A 20,259-nucleotide genomic window follows, 5' to 3' on the forward strand; every position below is an offset into this window, starting at 1 on the left:
AGCCAAATACCCCCAAAAAAAGTGGTTCCTTTTAAGTAAAGACATTTTGAAATAGATGTATCCACAAGATTTATTGGTCATATGCAAGAGGTAGAGATCTTGCAGTCAGTTAAATTTTTCCATAGATTCTTTGTACAACAGATCCATCAGTAGTGCAACTCGTGCAAGGATGAATGACATTGTCTTCAGAGTGCTGCAACATCTACAATTCAGCAAAAACATGACATTTCAGATATGCAACTATACATCGAGATATAGTAGAGAAGACCGAGCATGTGTCTCAAACTCACACATTTACAGCAGAAATGAGGTTCGGGAGCTCATTAGCCCAAGTAACACGTGTGACATTAAATTATTAAAAGCAAGAAATAGAAAAGCTTTTGATTGATGTGGCCTTTTTGTAAAGGTCATTCCAGTTTACAATGGCATTAAACACTCAAACTGCAACACCGGGAAGCAGCGAAAACATCAACCCTCTCAGACGCTGACCTGCTTCCATAAACTAAACTAAATCCAAAGGGTTCAGCAAACCATGCAACGTTTCTGATAAAGTCTTCAGGGTTGGGTTTACACCACTTTCTTGCGCCCGTCTGTGAGCCAGAGCGTTCCTGCTTTCAAATCAGGGACTGTATTAAGTGGTAAACAGGCAGCGTCATGCCAAGACATGCTGGGTCACAAGGCTAAAGGTGGAGACAGGCGTGTGTTTAAAATGAAATGAAAAAAGAGGGACAAGAAACGAAAAAAGAAAACTCGATTGCGAGTAACCCCTGAGCGCTGTCCTGTGTACAAAGTAGTGTGTGTGACTTCACAGAGCCACGCATGTCGATGGAAAGCACAGGCGATGATTTAGCCGACTGGAGGTTGTGGAAAGGAAACAGTCTGACCAAACATCGTCCAGTTTCGCCCCCTTTCTCAGTGCGGTTTTCTTGACGCGCAGAGCTCCGAGTCTCTCGTCCAGCAAGCTCCTTTGGCAATGAGTCCTCTTTGGACACGAACCCTGAAATATTAAATACGGCACAAGCACTGTCTTCCTCACAGTGTACCGGAAGAGGAAGGGAGGCTGGCTGGCTTATAACGCCACATCGGCCCTAAAGTGAGGGGCGGGTTTGTCACGCTATGTGTTGACGGTGTGGCTGATGCTCTGCGGGTGGAGTTGCTGCCACATTTGCTGTTGCTGCACCGCCAGTTGCTGAGACTGATCTGATGATGACAGGATGTTGATCAGGGGCGACACGCAGTTTGCGGGAATGATCAGACCTAAAAAAAAAGAAACAGGATGAAATTAAACTTGTTTTGCTTGTTTTTTAATAACCACAATGTACACTACTGTTCAAAAGTTTGGGATTGGTAAGATTTTTTAATGTTTTTGAAAGAAGTCACCAAGGCTACATTTATTTGGTCAATAATACAACAACAACAGTAATATTGTGAATTATATTCTGTTTTCTATCTGAATATATTATAAAGCTGAATTTTCAGCGTCTTTAGTCACATGATCCTTCAGAAATCTTTCTAATATGATGATTTGCTGCTCAAGGAAAATGATTAATGTAGGAAATAAAGTTGTGCTGCTTTATATTTTTGTTAAAAGTATAAGTCATCACTGTCACTTTTGATCAATTAAATGCATTCTTGCAGACTAAAGGCCTGTTCACACCGGGACGAATTTCGCACGCGATATTCGCCGACGTTTAACGCCTCGTGACTAAACAAAGGGCACCAATATGAGTGTGCACACCGGCGCGAAAAACGGCACGCGTAAAAGCGTCATTTTTTAAAAAACGCCTCGGGTTCGTTTTTTTGGTTTGATGCGCCGCGTCAAAAACTATCCGACCAATGAGATTGCCGCTTTTGTTCACATGTCTGGAGCAAAAACCTGGGGGCGCTCAAACACAAAACGGTCTTGCAGAGCACACATACGTAACGGCGAAGAAGATATACACCAAGTAGCGTCTACACTGCCGGGAAGAAATAAGACGAGGAAGATGCAATGCAAGATGAGTGTAGAGCTGCTGGTCTCGTTGGTGTCGGAACATAAAGAACTATATGACAAACGCGACAGCGACTACAAAAATCTTGATAAAAGAGAACTGTTATGGAGTGGTTTCTGTTTTACATTAAGCACCATCTAATGTCATGTTCACTCGGCTCATCGTCAGCGAAAATCGCTTGGGTGTGAACACAAAAAACGCGTTGAAAAACGCTGGCGAATAACGCGCGCCGATATTCGTCCCGGTGTGTAGGGCCCTTAAAAGTATTAATTTCTTTTTTTAAAGTCTTAATTTTCAGCACCTCTGATGTTACATTGCTAACGGTCACAGTTACATTATGGAAGATTTACATTTAAAAACTCAGGTGACTCAGTGACATATCTGTTTGACAACTTACCCACAATTCTCTGCCCATCCTCCGTTCTCAAACGTACAATCTGCATCTTCACATTGGATCCGCTGACTGAGGCCAGCACTCCCTCCACTTTGGTCCACACGCTGAGCACGGAGCCACAGAGGACGTAGTATGTCCTGCACCGCAGCCCGATCTCACACTGTAGCCCCACCGACACCTTCTTACAGTTCCCTCGCCTGTCAAACAAAGTTACTTGTGACTTTCCAAACTTAGTCTGACTTGATGAGATTCACAAATGGATTTTCATTTCTGAAGTGACTTAAAAGCAGCACCTACCAGTACGCGTGCGAGCAGACATCGGCCGAGCAGTTGTACTGATCAATCCAGTGCTGCTTGGCATCATCAGAGAGGACCTATTTTGGGATGAGAAGTATTAGAGACCGCACAAGTTTAAGAAATTACATGAAATAGTCTGCAGGGTGCTGACAGGGTCTAAAATTAACATTCACTCACCAATCAACAAATGACACAAACTTTTGATTTGGATGTTGGCTTATAAGTGATTTAAACTAGGAAGTCTGAGCTTCATTTGGTGATTGCAATGCTGATGTAAACCTATAAAGATCAAATTTAAGATGTGGATCATCTGCTGTAGAGGAGTTTTACAAGCAAGTGCATCTCAGCAGATATGAATGCATGCTTGGATTTTGGGATATTTTTGTGGGGTGGGATCTTTGCTACATTGAGGAGCTGCTTGATCTGAGACTGGCTAAAACAAGCCGCTTCTAGCGACTCAAGGTTGCTTTCACAGGTTCAATTGACGTCAGAGTTTGGTTCATTTGGATGATGTGAACGCTGGTTTCCAAAATTGGGTGCACCCACAAACCATACCAAAGTCATTATAAAAAGGGTGGTCTGGGGTATGGTTCATGTGAACCGTACAGTTCGCTGCTGATATGAACAATCATACTAAATTGTGGAAGTGAACCACTATTGACGACGTATGATTCGATTAAACTGTTTGTGTCTGGCAATCAAACACCCTAAGTGCAGTCTGACGATAAAAATATTGATTGAGCTAAAGCAAAATACATAGGCTACATACAGCCGATTAAAAAAAATACATTCATGGCCATTAAATTTATAATTTGACTGATGCTGAACCAAAAACACTGAGAACGCAATAAAACTGCATCTTATAAACAGCAGTAATACCTTTTTACTTCTCTTCTTGAGGTCAGCGTAAGTCTCCAGCTTAACTTGTTTTCCGATATTTGGTCTGTACACCATAAAGAGTCTCTTTCTGGGATTGACTTCCTTTATAAGGATGGCAATTTTCTTGTTATTCCGCACCTTGAGATGAAACAGAAAATGGTTAGGTTTAGTAGTTGAGTGAATTGGCAGAGGGGTGTATAAAGAAAAATTAGGGGAAAATAAAAAAAAAAGGCCTCACCTGGACGTAAAAACCATCATCCGGTCCGTTCTGGTCAGCCCAGACATGCGTGGCATCCTCCCATGCCATTCCTCGCTCCACACTCACCTGAAGACACAGGAACACATTTATTAGACACAAGCCAACTAAACAGACACATATGATATACACAAACACTACTAAAGGCATCATAAATGTGCATTATTTCAGTTTCTCAGTATGGATATAAACATACTGTGTAGAGCTCCACATGGCCTGAGGTGGAATATCCTGGTGTCAAGAATTTCTTTACATCAACTTTCTTTACTTTCTCATCTCCAGAGCCCAAATCTGCAAGGAAACAATATTCAAACTGAAAAAGGAAACAAAAACAGCTAATCCTAAAGTCTCAAATGGTGTTCACTTCATTTGAAGATCACATTGAAATACATTTTAGCTCTGAGATTTGTTTCCAGCTTCAACACAGAAAAAAATAATTGAGTCCTTCATTAGATTTTTGAGAATCAAAGTCATGTTTAAAACACCTTCTTACCTAAAATTCCCATATCATATCTTCCAGTCTTTTTGGCATTCTGAATGACAGCGCTCAAAGTGTCAGAGAAATACTGAAAGAGTGCATTTTGCTGCTGGACCTCCATACCAAGAATCCTGTTCAGGAACTTCCCAATGTTGTTGTAGTCTATTAAAAGAAAAAGGTTATGTGACATGAGAAAATGAAGGGTCTTAAAACATTCAACATTTCATGAGAAAATAAAAAACTGAGAATAAAATTGACTCTGAAAATCTCTCACCTTTGTCTAGGGAGAGAACACCAGATCTATCCTCCACATTTATCAGCCCCACTCCAATTAAACCATTGCGGATTTCTAAAAAAAAAAAAAAAAAATTATATGCAAAGAAAAATTAAGTTAAATTGGACGGTTTTCCAGTGACTTTCCTATTGTCAAAAGACATTCAGCTATACCTTTGAAGAAATCCCCATTGAAGTCACCGGGTGGAGACACTAAAGGAGAGTCCAGACTGACAATAGACTTCATGACTATTTCCAGAGCGTTTCTGCCATACTGTGAATGTACAAAAAGACATCAGCGAATAAGTCTAGCAACAACCCTATTTAAAGCTGCAGTCCGTAACTTTTTTGTGTTAAAAAAAGGGTTCGGTTCGGTTCGTACCACTGCTGAATAGCCCAGTAACTACGTGGCTCGTCATAGACATAAACAGAGAGAAGTAGCTCAGGCTACAATGTTCTTCCCCAAGATGCATGCAGTTCTGTTTATTAACCGCTAGATCTCCAAAAATTCTGGACTGCAGCTTTATTACCGACAGTGCGTGTAATCCAATCTTACTTTGTTGTCAAAATTAAATCGGCTGAGGTCTCTCGTCTCTGTGGCCCTTCTGTCTCCGTGTGTTAAAGCCCCCTAATTGAGAAAGAAACAATTAGGCTTACAAAATTAAAACTGACATCCATTAGCATGCAGAATGTGCATGAGTGACTCACCAGGCTCTCCAGTCGTTTGGCAACAATAGAGGCGAATCGTTGCTCTCCAGCGAGTTCAGAGATGAGGAACACGTACTCAGGTGCTGTGACCTGGTTGGATCTGTGTGTTCGACCTGATTGCAATGAATCCAAACAGTCAGTGAACTGGAAACTCTAATACAAATGTGATATTTTACACATGTATGCCTTATTTGAATTGCATATAAAATGTAATCGATTTGGATTACAGTTTTAACAAACTAATAAAACTTAGTGTGATGCATATTTGTCAGTCATACATAAATGGAACAGGTAAATAAATGTAAAAAATTATTTAAAAAAGGTAATAATAAAGTGCCGTGATTTTTTTCCCAACTACTTGCATCTAATTTTATTTTTATTTAAATCATTTTAAAACGTATTTATTCAAATTGCTTAGGATCAGCATAAATATATTTATTGTGGAAACAATTAAATTGACATGTATTAACATGGTTAAAATATAGACTAGTTGTGGAACAAGCAATATTCAGTTAGTTAAAATGAATGAGATTTAAATAAATTGGATTTAATTATGATAAACAAAAATCTGGTTATTGTACATTAAAGGGATGGTTCACCCATTACTTACCCTCATGTTGTTACAAACCTGTAAGACATTCGTTCATCTTCAGAACACAAATTAAGGTATTTTTAATGAAATCAGAGATTTCTGTCCCTCCATTGACAGCCTAAGCAACTACCACTTTCAAGGCCCAGTAAGGTAGGAAAGACATTTAAGTAATCCGTGCGACTCCAGTGGTTTAACCTCAATTCTATGAAGTGACACGAGTGCTTTGTTTGCACAAAAAAAAAAACTATTTACCACTTTATTTACAAATATTAATCTTCAACACACATTCACGCAACAACTTCTGCACTCACGTCAACAACACGTACACACCGTGGTGCTCTCATGAACGCACGTTGGAGAATCTGTCAGATTTCATTAAAAAGATCTTCATTTGTGTTCTGAAGATGAGTGAATGAATGTCTTACGGGTTTGGAACAACATGAGCAATTAATGACAGAACTTTCATATTTGGGAGAACTACCCCTTTTTTATTAGTAGCATTACAGAAATCTTACCAGTGTCACTTATGCATGACTGACAAATGTGCATCACATTAAGTTTATTCATTTGTTAAAACTGTAATCCAAAATGAATGGAAATCTTGTATGAAATCCAAATGCATACATCTTTTTTTTTTTTTTTTTTCTCAAAGATTAAAAGTTAAAATAATAAATAATATATACCCACCAAACTGCTGAATAGCTCTGTCAGCACTCCAGGGTAGCTCTAATGTCATGTGTACCCTCCTCCTCTGATTCTTCACTCTGCGGTCGGCTTGAAGAGAAATACCAGAGCTGGCAGCCTCTGAGATAATTGCGATGTTCTACCAAGGTGAACATTGAACCGTTTAGATGTTGTTCATAATAACAAAACATTACACAGATGTGGGTAAAACCAAAGCAGCATACCTTATCTCCATCCATGAACCTCTGCTTCTCCGTGAGGTTTAGGATTTCAACTGGGACGTCAAGTTCTGATCGAGACTCGTAGGAAATGCTGCCATCATCGTTGCTGACTACCCTGCCTTTGCGGCCAGTCATCTGCATTGCATAAGATGCACACGTTTAAAAAGGGCATTGCTTTTAGGGCTGTGAAACGATTAATCTCATCCAAAATAAAAGTCTGTTTACACATATGGAAAGTCTAACTGGGCCGTATGTGTGTGTACGGTGTATAATTTGTGTATATATAAATACACACACATGCATGTATACATTTAAGAAATATTTGCATGTATATATTTTTATATATAATTTGTTATAAAAAAAAAAAATTCTTAAATATATACATGCATGTGTGTGTATTTATATATACACAAAATGATACACCGTACACACACATATATTATGTAAATACAAACTTTTATTTTGGATGCGATTAACTGTTTCACAGCCCTAATAGCTTTAATTAAACAGTGTGGCTGACACAAAAAGCACTCTACAAACAGACCAACCTCTGCGACATTATCCGGGCCTCCCAGCTCATCGATGAGTTCGTCGAGCGTGTTGGGTGGTAGATCCTCTGCCAGCTGCTCCAGTCGATCCAGCAGGTCCCTCTTCATCCGCTGGGCGTCCTCAACAGCATCCTGACTGGTCACACAGCTGCTCTCCTCTGGCTCACTTTTGGCTTCAATACAATTGTTTGGAGTGATTATTAATATTCATTGGACAATGATGTTCTTAATTATACAGCTTTATCTACAACTTTCAGCTGCAATGGTCTAAACTTTGTGAAAAGCTCATTGGTCACTTACCTACAGCAACCGTGTTGTTTGAAGGTTTGATGGTGGGGGTTGTAAAAGTGGGTCTGGTTGTTCCAAGCCCGGAGGCTAACAAGGCACTTTGAATAGAGTCTGGATCAATGCTTTTTTTCTTCTTCTTGTTCCTCTTTTCTTTACTCTTTTTAGAGTCTTTCCTGATGAGCCACGGATCTAAGTTTCAAATAAACGGCAGCATTTGAATATTTATAATTATTTTGGTATCAACACTGAGCTGAATTGAGCTGAATAATGACACTTTAGTATTCTGCAGCGCTGCTTATAACTGAACTGACTTTATCATAATTGAATTCTGCATCATTAACACTATTTTCCTGTTTATTAATGTGAAGCTGCTTTTTGATCTGTATTGTATAAAGCGCTATATAAATAAATGTGACTTGACAACATCAGAGTGTTTACAAATTCTCACCATCTTCCTCATCCTCACTGGAATCATCCTTAAAGGGGTTGAAGTCATCTTCATCCTCCTCCCCTGAGCTGACCGACTTGAAGCTGTCGTCGCTTTCTGCATCTTTGTCCGAATCGTCCGAGTTGCTCTCGTCTGAGCTGGAACCAGACAGACCACCAGATTTACGAGCCTTCTTCACTTGCTTCTTTGTTTCTGGTCCTGCAAAAAAAAAAAAAAAAAAAAAAAAACACACACACACACACTCCAATGGTCAGATCAAACACATTACTAACCTTCATTTTCAATTTGAGCAACCTAAAAGCCCAAGCGTGGTTGTGCTTCCTCTAACATTGAAATATGCTCAGTTTCAGGGTAGAAACCATTGCTAAATATAACAGGGCATCTCTACTGCGGTTTCCAAGTGCGTGTGAACTATTACCTTTCCGCTTTTTGCCTTTCTGCTCAGTGGTGGTTTCTGAAGGTGAAGGTTTTTTCTTCACACTCAGGTCGATGCCTAAAAGACTGAAGAGTTTTTGTCTGTCTGGTGCAGGAAAATGCTTCTCCACCAGGGACTGCAGGACACCCCTTTAAAGGATCATGCATAGAAATATTTAGTTAAATTTTTTTTTAAAAATCATTCAAAATCACTTTGTCCATTTTTATCTGTTACAGAGGCAAGTCAATTATAAAAGGAAATATTTCTTTAAAAAAAAAATTCTCTTGCGAAATTATTACACTCACTTTGCAGTGGAGACAAAGTCATTGAGCTCGCCTCCTCCCTCCTCCAAGGCCTCAAGGGTTCGAGCTTCTCCAGTTGATTGAAGACCAATCACCACACACTACAGAGAATGTTAGAGGTCAGCACAACCAAAAAAATCACTGAAATAATTTCTCTCTGAAAGCTCTTTTGTAATACGAGGACACCTAATCTAACCTTTCCATTTTTAACGTCCTCTCGGGCCAGCTGCACCACTCTTCGAACCTTAGAAGCAATGCACAGGTACTTGAAGAACCTCTGATGAGCTGACCAGAACTGACCCCACATGGACTTTTTCATCCGTTGTTCTGCATCCATTAGGTTGGCGGCTTGCTGGAACTTCTCTCTTGCGCTGACCCACTGCACATTAGCAAAATAAAGAGATTGATTATTTAAAGGTGTTTTCACACTTGGCAGGTTTGGTTCAATTAAAAGGATACTCCACCGTTTTTTCATACTAAACTATGTTATTCCCTTAACTAAGACGAGTTGATACATACCTCTCTCGTCTCAGTGCGTGCACTAAATCGCTCTGTCTTGCGGCGAAACTTTGTTAGCCCAGTTCATTCAATATGGGCCAAGCAGAGAAGCTACCAAACACCTCCACGTTTTCCCTATTTAAATACAGTTACTCGCGTAGTGTAACTCGACCTAGGACGGTGACACAAAACAAAACGTTGCGCTTTTCTAAGCGTGTAAAATGGATAACTATATTGTATGGCGGAATACCATAGCAAGTGCTTGGAAGCACTTCGACTTCGGCGCAGTAATATCTTCACTAGAGGGAGCGGGGGCCGGTGAGAGGATTTTTCACGAGTGAAGATATTACTGCGCCGAAGTCGAAGTGCTTCCAAGCACTTGCTATGGTATTCCGCCATACAATATAGTTATCCATTTTACACGCTTAGAAAAGCGCAACGTTTTGTTTTGTGTCACCGTCCTAGGTCGAGTTACACTACGCGAGTAACTGTATTTAAATAGGGAAAACGTGGAGGTGTTTGGTAGCTTCTCTGCTTGGCCCATATTGAATGAACTGGGCTAATAAAGTTTCGCCGCAAGACAGAGCGATTTAGTGCACGCACTGAGACGAGAGAGGTATGGATCAACTCGTCTTAGTTAAGGGAATAACAGTTTAATATGAAAAAAGGGTGGAGTATCCCTTTAAAGTGAACTCTGGTGGGTTTGCTCTGTAAATGCGCTTCATCTGAATAAGTGTGAACACTGCAATCCGAACCACTGATCTATACAGAGAACTGGATTGCTCATGGCGTCATACAAAGTGAACCCACCGTGCAACCATAGTGGTAGTAAGCTAGTAAGCTCATGCATTCTATTGAATTAATAGGAAACTATAGGATTTTACTGAGAAAACATTGCCAAACAAGACACCGTTTTTATATCATAAAGTTTCCATGTACATTCTCACAACGCAAACGCCCTAAGCATGTAAATGGTTATTAAAGTTGGGAATTTCCCCTCCCCAGCAAATGTTCACTACAGTAGTGAACATCAGCTCGGCGGGCGGATGAGACACTTCAGCTTATGTGTTACAAACGTCAAAGTGCGCATTCTGAATAAAGATTTATGCCTTGTAACCTGAAATCGCCTTGTACTGTTGTGTTTATGCATTTGTGTTGTAATATTGTTTCTATTCATACACAAGGCTAACTGTAAATGTTTCAATGATTTCGTTAACAGCATGCATTTCGACGCAGTTAATGATTTAAACGGTGGTTAAATTAATAATTCAACATCATATAGCCTACATAACACTCATGGAAACTGTAATTCTAGTAAAACGCCATAGAATTTGAGCTGTCTTTAAAAGTCTAAAATAGATGTTGCTCCATCGGGAAATAAAATACATGCATCATTACTTATTCAGACAAATAACGCTGACTTCTTTATTTCCAAGATGATGCATGGAAAAGTTTGAATTTTAATACAATAGTGTAACAGAGGCTTGTATTAATATTTGCTGTATTGGATATTTGAATCAATTTTCTGCGGCTAAACACAGATATATGTTCATGTTTAATATATCCTCCATAATTACATACATAAAAGAGAAATATATTTTTGCATTAGGTCGATTACCAGTGTCGGAAGTGTGCAGTAGACCTCTACCCCACATTAACGATTTCAATATATGACTTATCCTCTCCGAAAAGACCATAAACATTACAGATAACATCTGAAGTAACAATTAATTCTTATATATATATAAGAGAGAGAGAGAGAGAGAGAGAGAGAGAGAGAGAGAGAGAGAGAGAGAGAGAGAGAGAGAAAATAATCCTGTGAGACGGATACGCTGCAAATCGGGTAATTTTAGGTCAATGTTTTGGTAATAAATCAATGATGCCCTCTGACGGTAGGGAATAGTAAGATGGCCGCTCAAACACTTCCAGAGGATTCACTGCCTGATGGCAGTTTAAAACGTAATAAGCAATCCAGTCATTATACAGATCACTGATCCGAACCCTGGTGTGCACCAAACAAGCGGACTGAGACCCCTGAAAAGGTTTTACCCACCAAGCGGACTGATTTGTTGTACATCTTGATGTAGCTCTGCGTCAAAGGAACTTCTTCAATTTTAAACGTCACGCCTGTGAAGCTCAGCTGTCGAGCAATGTACATTCCTCTCAGCTTCATATCCATGGCAACAATCTCCATGGCACCGACACCTCTAAAATAAACCAACCAAAATAGGGTTGCATTCAATATTGAGAGAATGCAGGCTGGTACCAGAAAGCAAGGTCATGAACACAAACTATTTTCTGACAAACTCACCTTCTCTCAACAGCTTGGATAAAATTAGTAAATTCCTTAAATGGAGTTCCTTCTCCCCAGATCCCAAGGCGATTCATGTAGGCCATATTGCGGGGCTCGGATGCTCCTACACAAAAATCATACAAAAGATATATACATTGTAAGCAGTGCATTTATTTCTGGTTTGCTGTGTTCCTACAAAAAATGTAAAGGCAGTCACATACCTGTAGCACTTGCGTACACAACCCGGGCTTTTGGCAGCTTGTTCTGTAGCTCTAAAACCGCCAACCCGGTCTTTGTGGGCTTGGATGACCCAATAGGGCAAACATTTTTGGCTTTGTGACACTCATCAAAGACGATCTGAGATGCTTAGTCAAGGGAATCAATCACCATAGTTACCAGAGAGCTGAATACAAATCACACCATGTGAAGTGCTTCACTGCATTTCAGTCAACATGCAATGAAACTCGCTTTTTCTGGTCTAGAGCATAGAATGTTTTTCTAGGGTTGTCAGATTATGGCATTAAAGAATTACTACAAATTTGGTATCACAACAACCCCGCTTCCTTGTGATGTGAAAGGATACAACACCATCAAAGTCATCTCCACACCAGTGCAGTAACTGTTTGAATCTCGTCTTGTACTTTCCTCCAGACTGGCTCTCTCCAATCAGGGAAGAGTATGTGGCAAAGATCACACCTTTTTTCACACTTCCATTGTGTTTCGATGAGATCTTTCCGTATTTGAACTGAAAGAGAGACGTGGGGAAATAATGTACAACTGGAAATACACAAAACATCTCATATGTTGGCTAAGAAGCACTTAATGTACCTTGTTTAGCGAATGGACCTGAATGTTCTTTGCTCCAATGTCTCTCAAGTCCCTCTCTGCATCATATTTCAAGTCATTTGAGACACTAAACCTGCACAGACCAGTGATGAAAAAAACGGCATGAATAATGGTACAATTACACACCACAAAAAGCAGCTTGAAGGGGGAAGAAAACAAGTGATTACCAGAGGGACCTTTTCCTGCCAAGAAGATAATTTTCATATATGATTCCAGCAATGGTTCTACCCTTTCCAACACCGGCTCCATCTCCAATCAAGTAGGCTGCTCTGTCTCCATTTGGTAAGAATGTCTCATGTTGCTATACGAAAAGACACGATTTAGAGACAGATCTGAATTACTGCAGTAAACTATGTGAGAGAGTTTGACATTGTGATTTGACCTGGATAAATGAACTAATCTGCTTCCTAAAAGCTACTACATTTTAAAGGTTATAATATGTAAAGACCCAAACCTGAGCAGCATATGTGATGGCCTCTAGCTGGAGGGCAGATAACCAGCCTCTATCGATGGTCTCCTCTGTAATGGAAAGTCTGTACCACACATCTGGCGGGCTGACACTGGACAGAGAGCTGGTCTCCACCACAGGATCAGGGTGCCGCAGTCCAATTCTCACTGAGAGAGGAGATGCGAGACTAACTTTACAAACTTGCCATAAACGCAGTGAAAAAACAATGGATCTGTTGGCACTAATAATAATAATAATCCAACATTGGCCGCTTTCCGACCGGAGGAACCTTTTCACAGTTCCTAGAACTATTGGCTAAAGTACCCGTATGTTCCTGCGGTGCGAACACAGAACGACTAGGAACGACTTTAGTTCTAGGAACTCCATTTGGAGGAACTAATTTAGGTCCTACTTCAGAGTAGGGTCTAAACCAGCACTATAGGAACTACCCGTGACGTTAGTGTACGCTGATGACCGAGCGCACGCAAAACACCAGCACCTGCCATTTTTAAAACAGCTATATGTAAACACACAGATTATAGCCTATATATTTACTCCAGAAACTAGATACAAACATGGAAAACAGTGATAAGCCGCTTTCCGACCGGAGGAACCTTTTCACAGTTCCTAGAACTATTGGCTAAAGTACCCGGATGTCGGCGTGTTCGCACCGCAGGAACTAGGAACGACTTTAGTTCTAGGAACTCCATTTGGAGGAACTAATTTAGCTCCTACTTCAGAGTAGGGTCTAAACCAGCACTATAGGAACTACCCGTGACGTTAGTGTACGCTGATTGGTCGAACGCACGCGGAACACCAGCACCTGCCATTTTTAAAACAGCTAGAATGTAAACACACAGATTATAGCCTATATTTACTCCAGAAACTAACTATAAAAACATGGAAAACAGTGATAGATGGGTCTCTAAACCTTTATGCTGAAGAGAAAATCCAACGCAACTTTGAGGGGACCAAGCCAAACATGATTATGTATTTCTGCTCAGCTAGCAACACTGGACATCAACCACACGGCATAGGCTAATAACCTTTTTTCATATACTGTGTACTTTCTATAACAGTTCTATCTAATAAGATATTAAACAGTACTGTTAGACAGATCGCTAACTAATAAACACAGAGAATACGAGCATTGTTTGCTCTGGCGTTCTCAGCGCTGCCAAAATAAAGGTCCGCCGCGCCGTCAAAATAAAAGTCACCGTGCTTGCGTCACTCCCTTACCCCTCCTACCAGTTCCTATGGTCACTTGGCCAGTGCGAACGCAAACAGCAAAACCGAGTTTGGGGAAGAGTAGTTCATAGAACTGTTTAGAAGTGGACAGTTCCTAGAACTAAGTTCCTGTAACTACTTGGTCGGAAAGCGGCTATAGATGGGCCTCTAAACCTTTATGCTGAAGAGAAAATCCAACGCAACTTTGAGGGGACCAAGCCAAGCATGATTATGTATTTCTGCCCAGCTAGCAACACTGGACATCAACCACACGGCATAGGCTAATAACTTTTTTTTCATATACTGTCTACTTTCTATAACAGTTCTATCTAATAACATGTTAAACAGTGCTGTTAGACAGATCGCTAACTAATGAACACAGAGAATGCGAGCATTGTTTGCTCTGGCGGTCTCAGTGCCGTCAAAATAAAGGTCAGTCGCTCCGTCAAAATAAAAGTCACCGTGCTTGCGTCACTCCCCTACCAGTTCCTATGGCCACTTGGCCAGTGCGAACGCAAACAGCAAAACAGAGTTTGGGGGAGAGTAGTTCATAGAACTGTTTAGAAGTGGACAGTTCCTAGAACTAAGTTCCTGTAACTACTTGGTCGGAAAGCGGCTACTCTTAAAAGTGAAAGTGTGCATTTAAGGACTGAATTAATGCTAAGAATTAACTGGCTCTTTACAATCTATACATTGAGCACCCTGATCACAATTATACACACGTTTCATTGGCATGTATTCGGCGTATGTCTCCGCATGACCAAGCTCCTCCTCTTCCTCTTCTTCCGGTTCATCTTCATCCTTCATTCCTGGTAATTTCTACATTCAAGTAAATAATTTTTTTTTTTAATCCAAAAACATTAACCTTACAGATAAAGTCATCAGTGCATGGCTCATCACATGTAAACAAATAAATTCTAAAACTTACATTAACAGGTGAGAAGCTCCGCATTTTCATGTCATCGTTGACCCAGATTCTTGCTACATCTTTGCTGGACACTTCTTTTTTCAAGCCATTGTTTAATTCCGCTGAAGAAAAGATAGACAAAAAATTTGAGACACAAATATTAACACAGCCACAGTTTGTCAGAACTGATACGGCCCCACCACAACATGAAAGCACCTGTGAAAACAGAATCAGTGCACTGCAGTTAAAACCCTACCCATACCTGATCTGTTCATCATCTTTGTGGAGACCAGAATAATTTCTGAAAGGAAGAGCATTGCCATTAAGAAAAACACAGCATGATTGCATCCACACGGTCTCTCAATGCTCAAAACTCTCAAGTGCGCCATAAATGTTTTGGATTAAAAAACTTATTAAAATAACAATTAGTTGTCCGCTTTGAAGCACTAAAAAGAGCCGTAACAACCATCTTTAGCAGCAACGTGTGTGTGGCCTAGATTTAAAACGTTTTCTTAAAACAAAATGTGCCTAAAAACATGTCTCCTATTTCCTAAGAGCATCTAAACAACTTTAACGCCTTCAAAAGTGATTCGAGCTCATGTTGGATTCTTGTTTTGACAGCTGGAGGCAGCGCTTGAAAACTGGCATTCAGCGTTAGATCTGGAAAGTGCCACAAAGCCGACAGCTGCAACGACAGACCCTTACAAGCAAAAAAAAAAACATCTATGATCGCTCGAGGTCCAGCATGTCTGCCAGCACTCACTTGTGCCTGTGGCTGTTGCCGTAGCAACGGGCTGCGCTATGTCAGGTGGGGGCTTCAACTTCATAAGCTCTCCAAGGCTGCTTGTCTTCAGGCTGCTGGTTCTCAGGAGGTCCTTCAACCTGATCTGGTCATTATTCTGTGCGCCCACAGTTGAAGATGATAAAGACCTCTGTTGTGCTGTCGTACTTGTGTGTACCACCTTGGTTACTGTGATGGTCTGCCTGGAGCCGGTCCCGGCTGATGGTTTGGTGACTACAATGGTACCCAGCGATGGCAACTGATTCAGTTGATTTAAAACGAAGGTAGTAGTTGAGGGCTGGGGCTTCTCCTGCAAAGACACAGAATATGATCAATGCAGCTTACAATCAAATATTATAACATGTAACACACCCAGAAGCCTCAGAGAGACCGCCCAGAGTTTGCTCACTCACAGTCTGCATTATATTTCACAGAAAAACTGCAAAAAATTGATAGTTCCAATCTGACTGGGTAGCTTGATGCAGAAATGCTTCCAGAAATGCACTTAGAGAGTTATAATCAGTGAAATAATCTGTATATAGAGTGTAATTTAATACAGATACACCTGCTCCTAAACGGCACCTAAGAACAAAAACTCTGATTGGTTGCCTAATAACATACCTGTCTTTTTGCCTAAGTGGGCAGTTCTTGGACAGAATAAGCTGGACCAGACTTTACGACGTTAGTCAAAAGTCTATAAATAATGACGCTATGTGCAACACTTACCCTGATTGTGACTGTAGGAGTAGGTGGAACTGCAGGTTCAATCCTGACAGTTCCAGAAGTTTCATTACTAAGACCGATGTCTAGTGCATTTAATGAGACTGACTGAAAAGGAAAGGGAAAAGAACAACTCACGTCAATCATCAAATGTATTACTTTGAGAAAGATTGCTTTTAGATTCAACTCTGTTTTGAGTAGGGATGGGTTAATACTCTTTTAATCAGTGCTCATTTTGATAAATTCAAAGATCAGACTTTGTCAATGCTGTTTTCAGTTGATGCGTGAACAATACTTCACTAAACATTATTTGTAGCATGAATCCCATCCAATAATCGCAGTCAACGTTGTGCTTTATTTTAACTATAAATATCACTTTAATGTTGAGTGACAGAACGCTGTTGCCGCCTCAGTTCAAGCGGCATGTGAACTGATCATCTCTTCCTTTACTACTAGTTATAGCACAAAATAAACATGAATGAACATCAGAAAATGTTGACAGAAACATACAACTTATTGAAAATGTATCATATAATCACTTAATCAGTGCTTCAAGGGGGGGCAGTTTTTAATCAGTGTTTTAAGAGGACAGTTGTGGCCTAATGGTTAGAGAGTCAGACTACTAACCCGAAGGTCACAGCCTTATGTTTGTATTTGTATACAACGGTTTTTATTCGAGTGTTGAATATCATATCCAAAAATAAACAGCAAATCTATTTCATAAGTTGGACTCTGTTGTTAATTTTAGCATTCAATATAGTAATGTACCAATTAACAGGGTTCTCTTGATAGCTCACAGCTTTTTTCCTTAAGAAAAATTGACATGTACTGTACCATAGCCAGATAAATCGTTATCATAATCAGGGCTCGACATTAACCTTTGTCATGTGCTTGTCCTTTGAACAAGTAGATCAGTCATTCAAAAAAGTTGCTTGTCCAGAAAAATAATAGGATTTTTTTTTTTTGAGGAATAAATATAATTTTAAATTTATAAAGGGCATTTTCCCCTAATCTTATTAAATGCATGCTTTATCTTTTATTATAAATTCTTAAATTTGATCAATAAATTAAATTAGAATAATACAATATAGGGCTGTTACCAATCAAATGAAATAATTTACACTGAAAAATTAAAACTGCATTAAATAATATTATGAGATTGTCTTAAATATTTATTTAATATACAAATAAGAAATGTTGGACAGAATGATACTTTTAAACATGAAACTGTCATTGAGTCATTCGTTAAAAAGATTTGAAACTGCCAATTTCTTCAAGAATGAGGCAGTTGTTTATGAATGAGTCATTGAATTTTTGACTCAACCGATTCGTTTTAAACACTAAATCATTCAGTAATGAGACACGGCTGGGTGATGCTGTGCTATATTTCATCTTTGTTTGGATATTTTCACTGCTAAACAGTCCATATTGCATCTAAAATGTAAGTGACATTAATATTATCTACTCATTTATCAAACTGTTGTATGAAATCAGTGTCACTATCAATTGTGATGGTATTCAGGAAGACTCTTGGTCGTGTGATGCTTATCTGTGTCATATGTTATAAATATAAAAACTCCACGTTTTAATTGCAGTACATTTTTACTGCAGTATGTTAACTGAGCTTATTTGTGTGTGCTGCACTGATTTGTTTCGATTTCTCCTCAAGAGGCTGTGTGAGCCTCAACAGTGCAACCCAGTACCATCAGTACATTATATTTTATCCACTATCAATCACCACTTACACTAGATGTAATAAAATCATTTGAGCTTTTTTGGTGATTCCTTTGTTACTGACGTTTTAATCACGCTACTTGTCTGGTCGGGCAAGTAAATTTCTCTTTCACTTGCCCCTTCAAAAAAATCCACTTGTCCAGGAGAAGTCTTAATGTCAAGTCCTGATAATCAAAACGATTAGTAAAATCTGTCTTAATACAGAGCCCTACTTTTTGAGTTAAGAAAAAAGAAATAACTAGGCCTACACTGCATGAAAATATATTGTATATCATGTTGCATGTATGCGTTTTAAATTACCTGTTGTGAGGCAGGGAGTGGAAATGTGTCCTGAGGATCAACATCAAACAGATCATTAGGGCAGATTCCACTTTCACTTAGAGCAGCAAGAAGCAAATCTTGTCCAGGATCCATTGTCTAAAAGAGAGAAAGAGAGAGAAAACATTATATTAAAGATTACAAAGAGAATCTGCTTTGCAAAATATCCTACTTAATCTAACATCAAACATAAATCGATGTCCTCTTAAACTACACATATTTAATAAAGACAATGACATAGACTCAACATAAAACTCACATCTTTCCCTTTACATTACCAAGATAAATAAAGAATATTTTTGGATTGTTTTTAATGTTAGACGACTTCGACTGAAAACCACATATTATATAAATCTAAACAACACTAATTAGTCAAGAAATGCATTCATAAGGGCAAAAACATGCTAAACTAATGCTGCTAACGGCTCACCACAACATCCAGCTTCACACGTGTTTGCCTAAACTGATCCAACTAACGTTAGACTTCCTGGTCTGACGTTGTTGCTGGATGTTAATGTCAACCAGCTTACACATTCAGAAACCAGATTAGAAACAAAAGAAAACTCTAACGATCTCTGAAATGTTCCAAACATTGAAATTACACAATAACAATAACCTGTCGTGGAATTTAACGTTTGTAATACACAAGATTAGACAACCGGTGCACTAAACGTGCTGTTCTTTGGTCCTAAATATTCAGCGGAGAAGTCTAAATGCTTCCCCAACAAACATATCGCGGGTTAAATATGACTAAATACGATTAAAACAGCAAAAAAAGTCTCATTCGTCAAAAATATAATGCTGCATGTGGTGTAACAGCTCCTCAAGACTTGCTTAGGGTAAGTTACCGTGGTTTGCTAGCTAATTTCCTCTCACGAACCGTTTAATCAACTTTAAATAGCAGAAAAGGAGCTAAAACGTTCTTTAAATAGGCTATAATCGGGTTTCACCAAATCCAAAAGAACCTGACAAGCAGAATACGAAGTAAAAATGACATTTGAACGAATAATTCCTGTCAGTGACTTTGTCAAAAGTGCGCTAACGGCTCGCCTCAGGTTAGCAGCCTAGCGCGTGAACCAGTCGCGAGACTCCCTCGGCTTTCACGCGAAACACAATAAAACTCAATATTCCTTTGCACAGCGGCCCTAAACCGACCGAAAATGTGATTATAAGGGAAAACAGAGCAAACCCGCTGTCTGACAGCTTATGTCCAAAAAGTCAAACACGTACTCCACTCGGTTTCTATGGATCCCAAACGTCGCGGCGGTGTGAAGGATGTCGCCGCTGCTTGCGCTGCTTGTTTTCTAACCGTCGGGCGCCATCTTTACCCGAGGCGCGTGCTGGTCACGTGACGCTGCAGCCCACAAAACAGACGATTTTGTGTCCAGAAATGTTCCCCACGCGCCGCGTATAACGCGTTTCCGTGCATCGATCGAGAGCCGACCTAAGACCATCTTTCATAAAGCCCCGGAGCCCGTCCATATGAATCGAGATTTTCAATTATATTTTTAAATCAAAAGTAGTCGGAGAAAGGAGAGCGCCGAAGCCATGTCACGTGACCACCCCCTTACTCATATTCAGGAAGTGACGCTGTGAAAAATAATTTCCTCCAATGACACGTCAAAATGACATTGCTGAAGCCATACTGGTAAGGTCAAAGGCAGAGCCTGACCTACGCTGTTTGACAAAGGTTGAAAACACCCAATATATCTG

General features: G+C 39.8%; 1 protein-coding gene across 2 annotated transcripts; it reads right to left on the reverse strand.

Annotated features, from left to right (window-relative positions):
- Positions 1-33: 33 nt before the first annotated feature.
- On the reverse strand, positions 34-20,137 carry sbno1 (strawberry notch homolog 1). Of its 2 annotated transcripts, XM_079861248.1 has the most exons (33): positions 19,777-20,129; positions 18,529-18,645; positions 16,501-16,602; positions 15,757-16,084; positions 15,256-15,294; positions 15,015-15,115; positions 14,809-14,905; positions 12,866-13,026; positions 12,579-12,712; positions 12,394-12,484; positions 12,149-12,310; positions 11,787-11,922; positions 11,584-11,689; positions 11,326-11,479; positions 8,971-9,153; positions 8,778-8,875; positions 8,476-8,621; positions 8,058-8,255; positions 7,622-7,798; positions 7,322-7,494; positions 6,777-6,908; positions 6,556-6,691; positions 5,277-5,389; positions 5,125-5,196; positions 4,743-4,842; positions 4,570-4,644; positions 4,311-4,457; positions 4,014-4,108; positions 3,800-3,886; positions 3,562-3,699; positions 2,683-2,759; positions 2,389-2,582; positions 34-1,257 (listed from the first exon to the last, which is right to left on the reverse strand). In XM_079861248.1, exons 2-33 carry the CDS (start codon positions 18,640-18,642, stop codon positions 1,115-1,117), a joined length of 4,209 nt encoding a protein of 1,402 aa, XP_079717374.1. In that variant the 5' UTR covers positions 18,643-18,645; positions 19,777-20,129; the 3' UTR covers positions 34-1,114. The 2 variants fall into 2 exon arrangements, with proteins under 2 accessions (XP_079717374.1, XP_079717375.1); XM_079861249.1 differs by lacking the exon at positions 15,256-15,294 and having other exon boundaries at positions 19,777-20,137.
- Positions 20,138-20,259: the final 122 nt, after the last annotated feature.

Source organism: Squalius cephalus (genome assembly GCF_949319135.1).
Source record: "Squalius cephalus genome assembly, chromosome: 24".
Lineage (NCBI taxonomy): Eukaryota > Metazoa > Chordata > Actinopteri > Cypriniformes > Leuciscidae > Squalius > Squalius cephalus.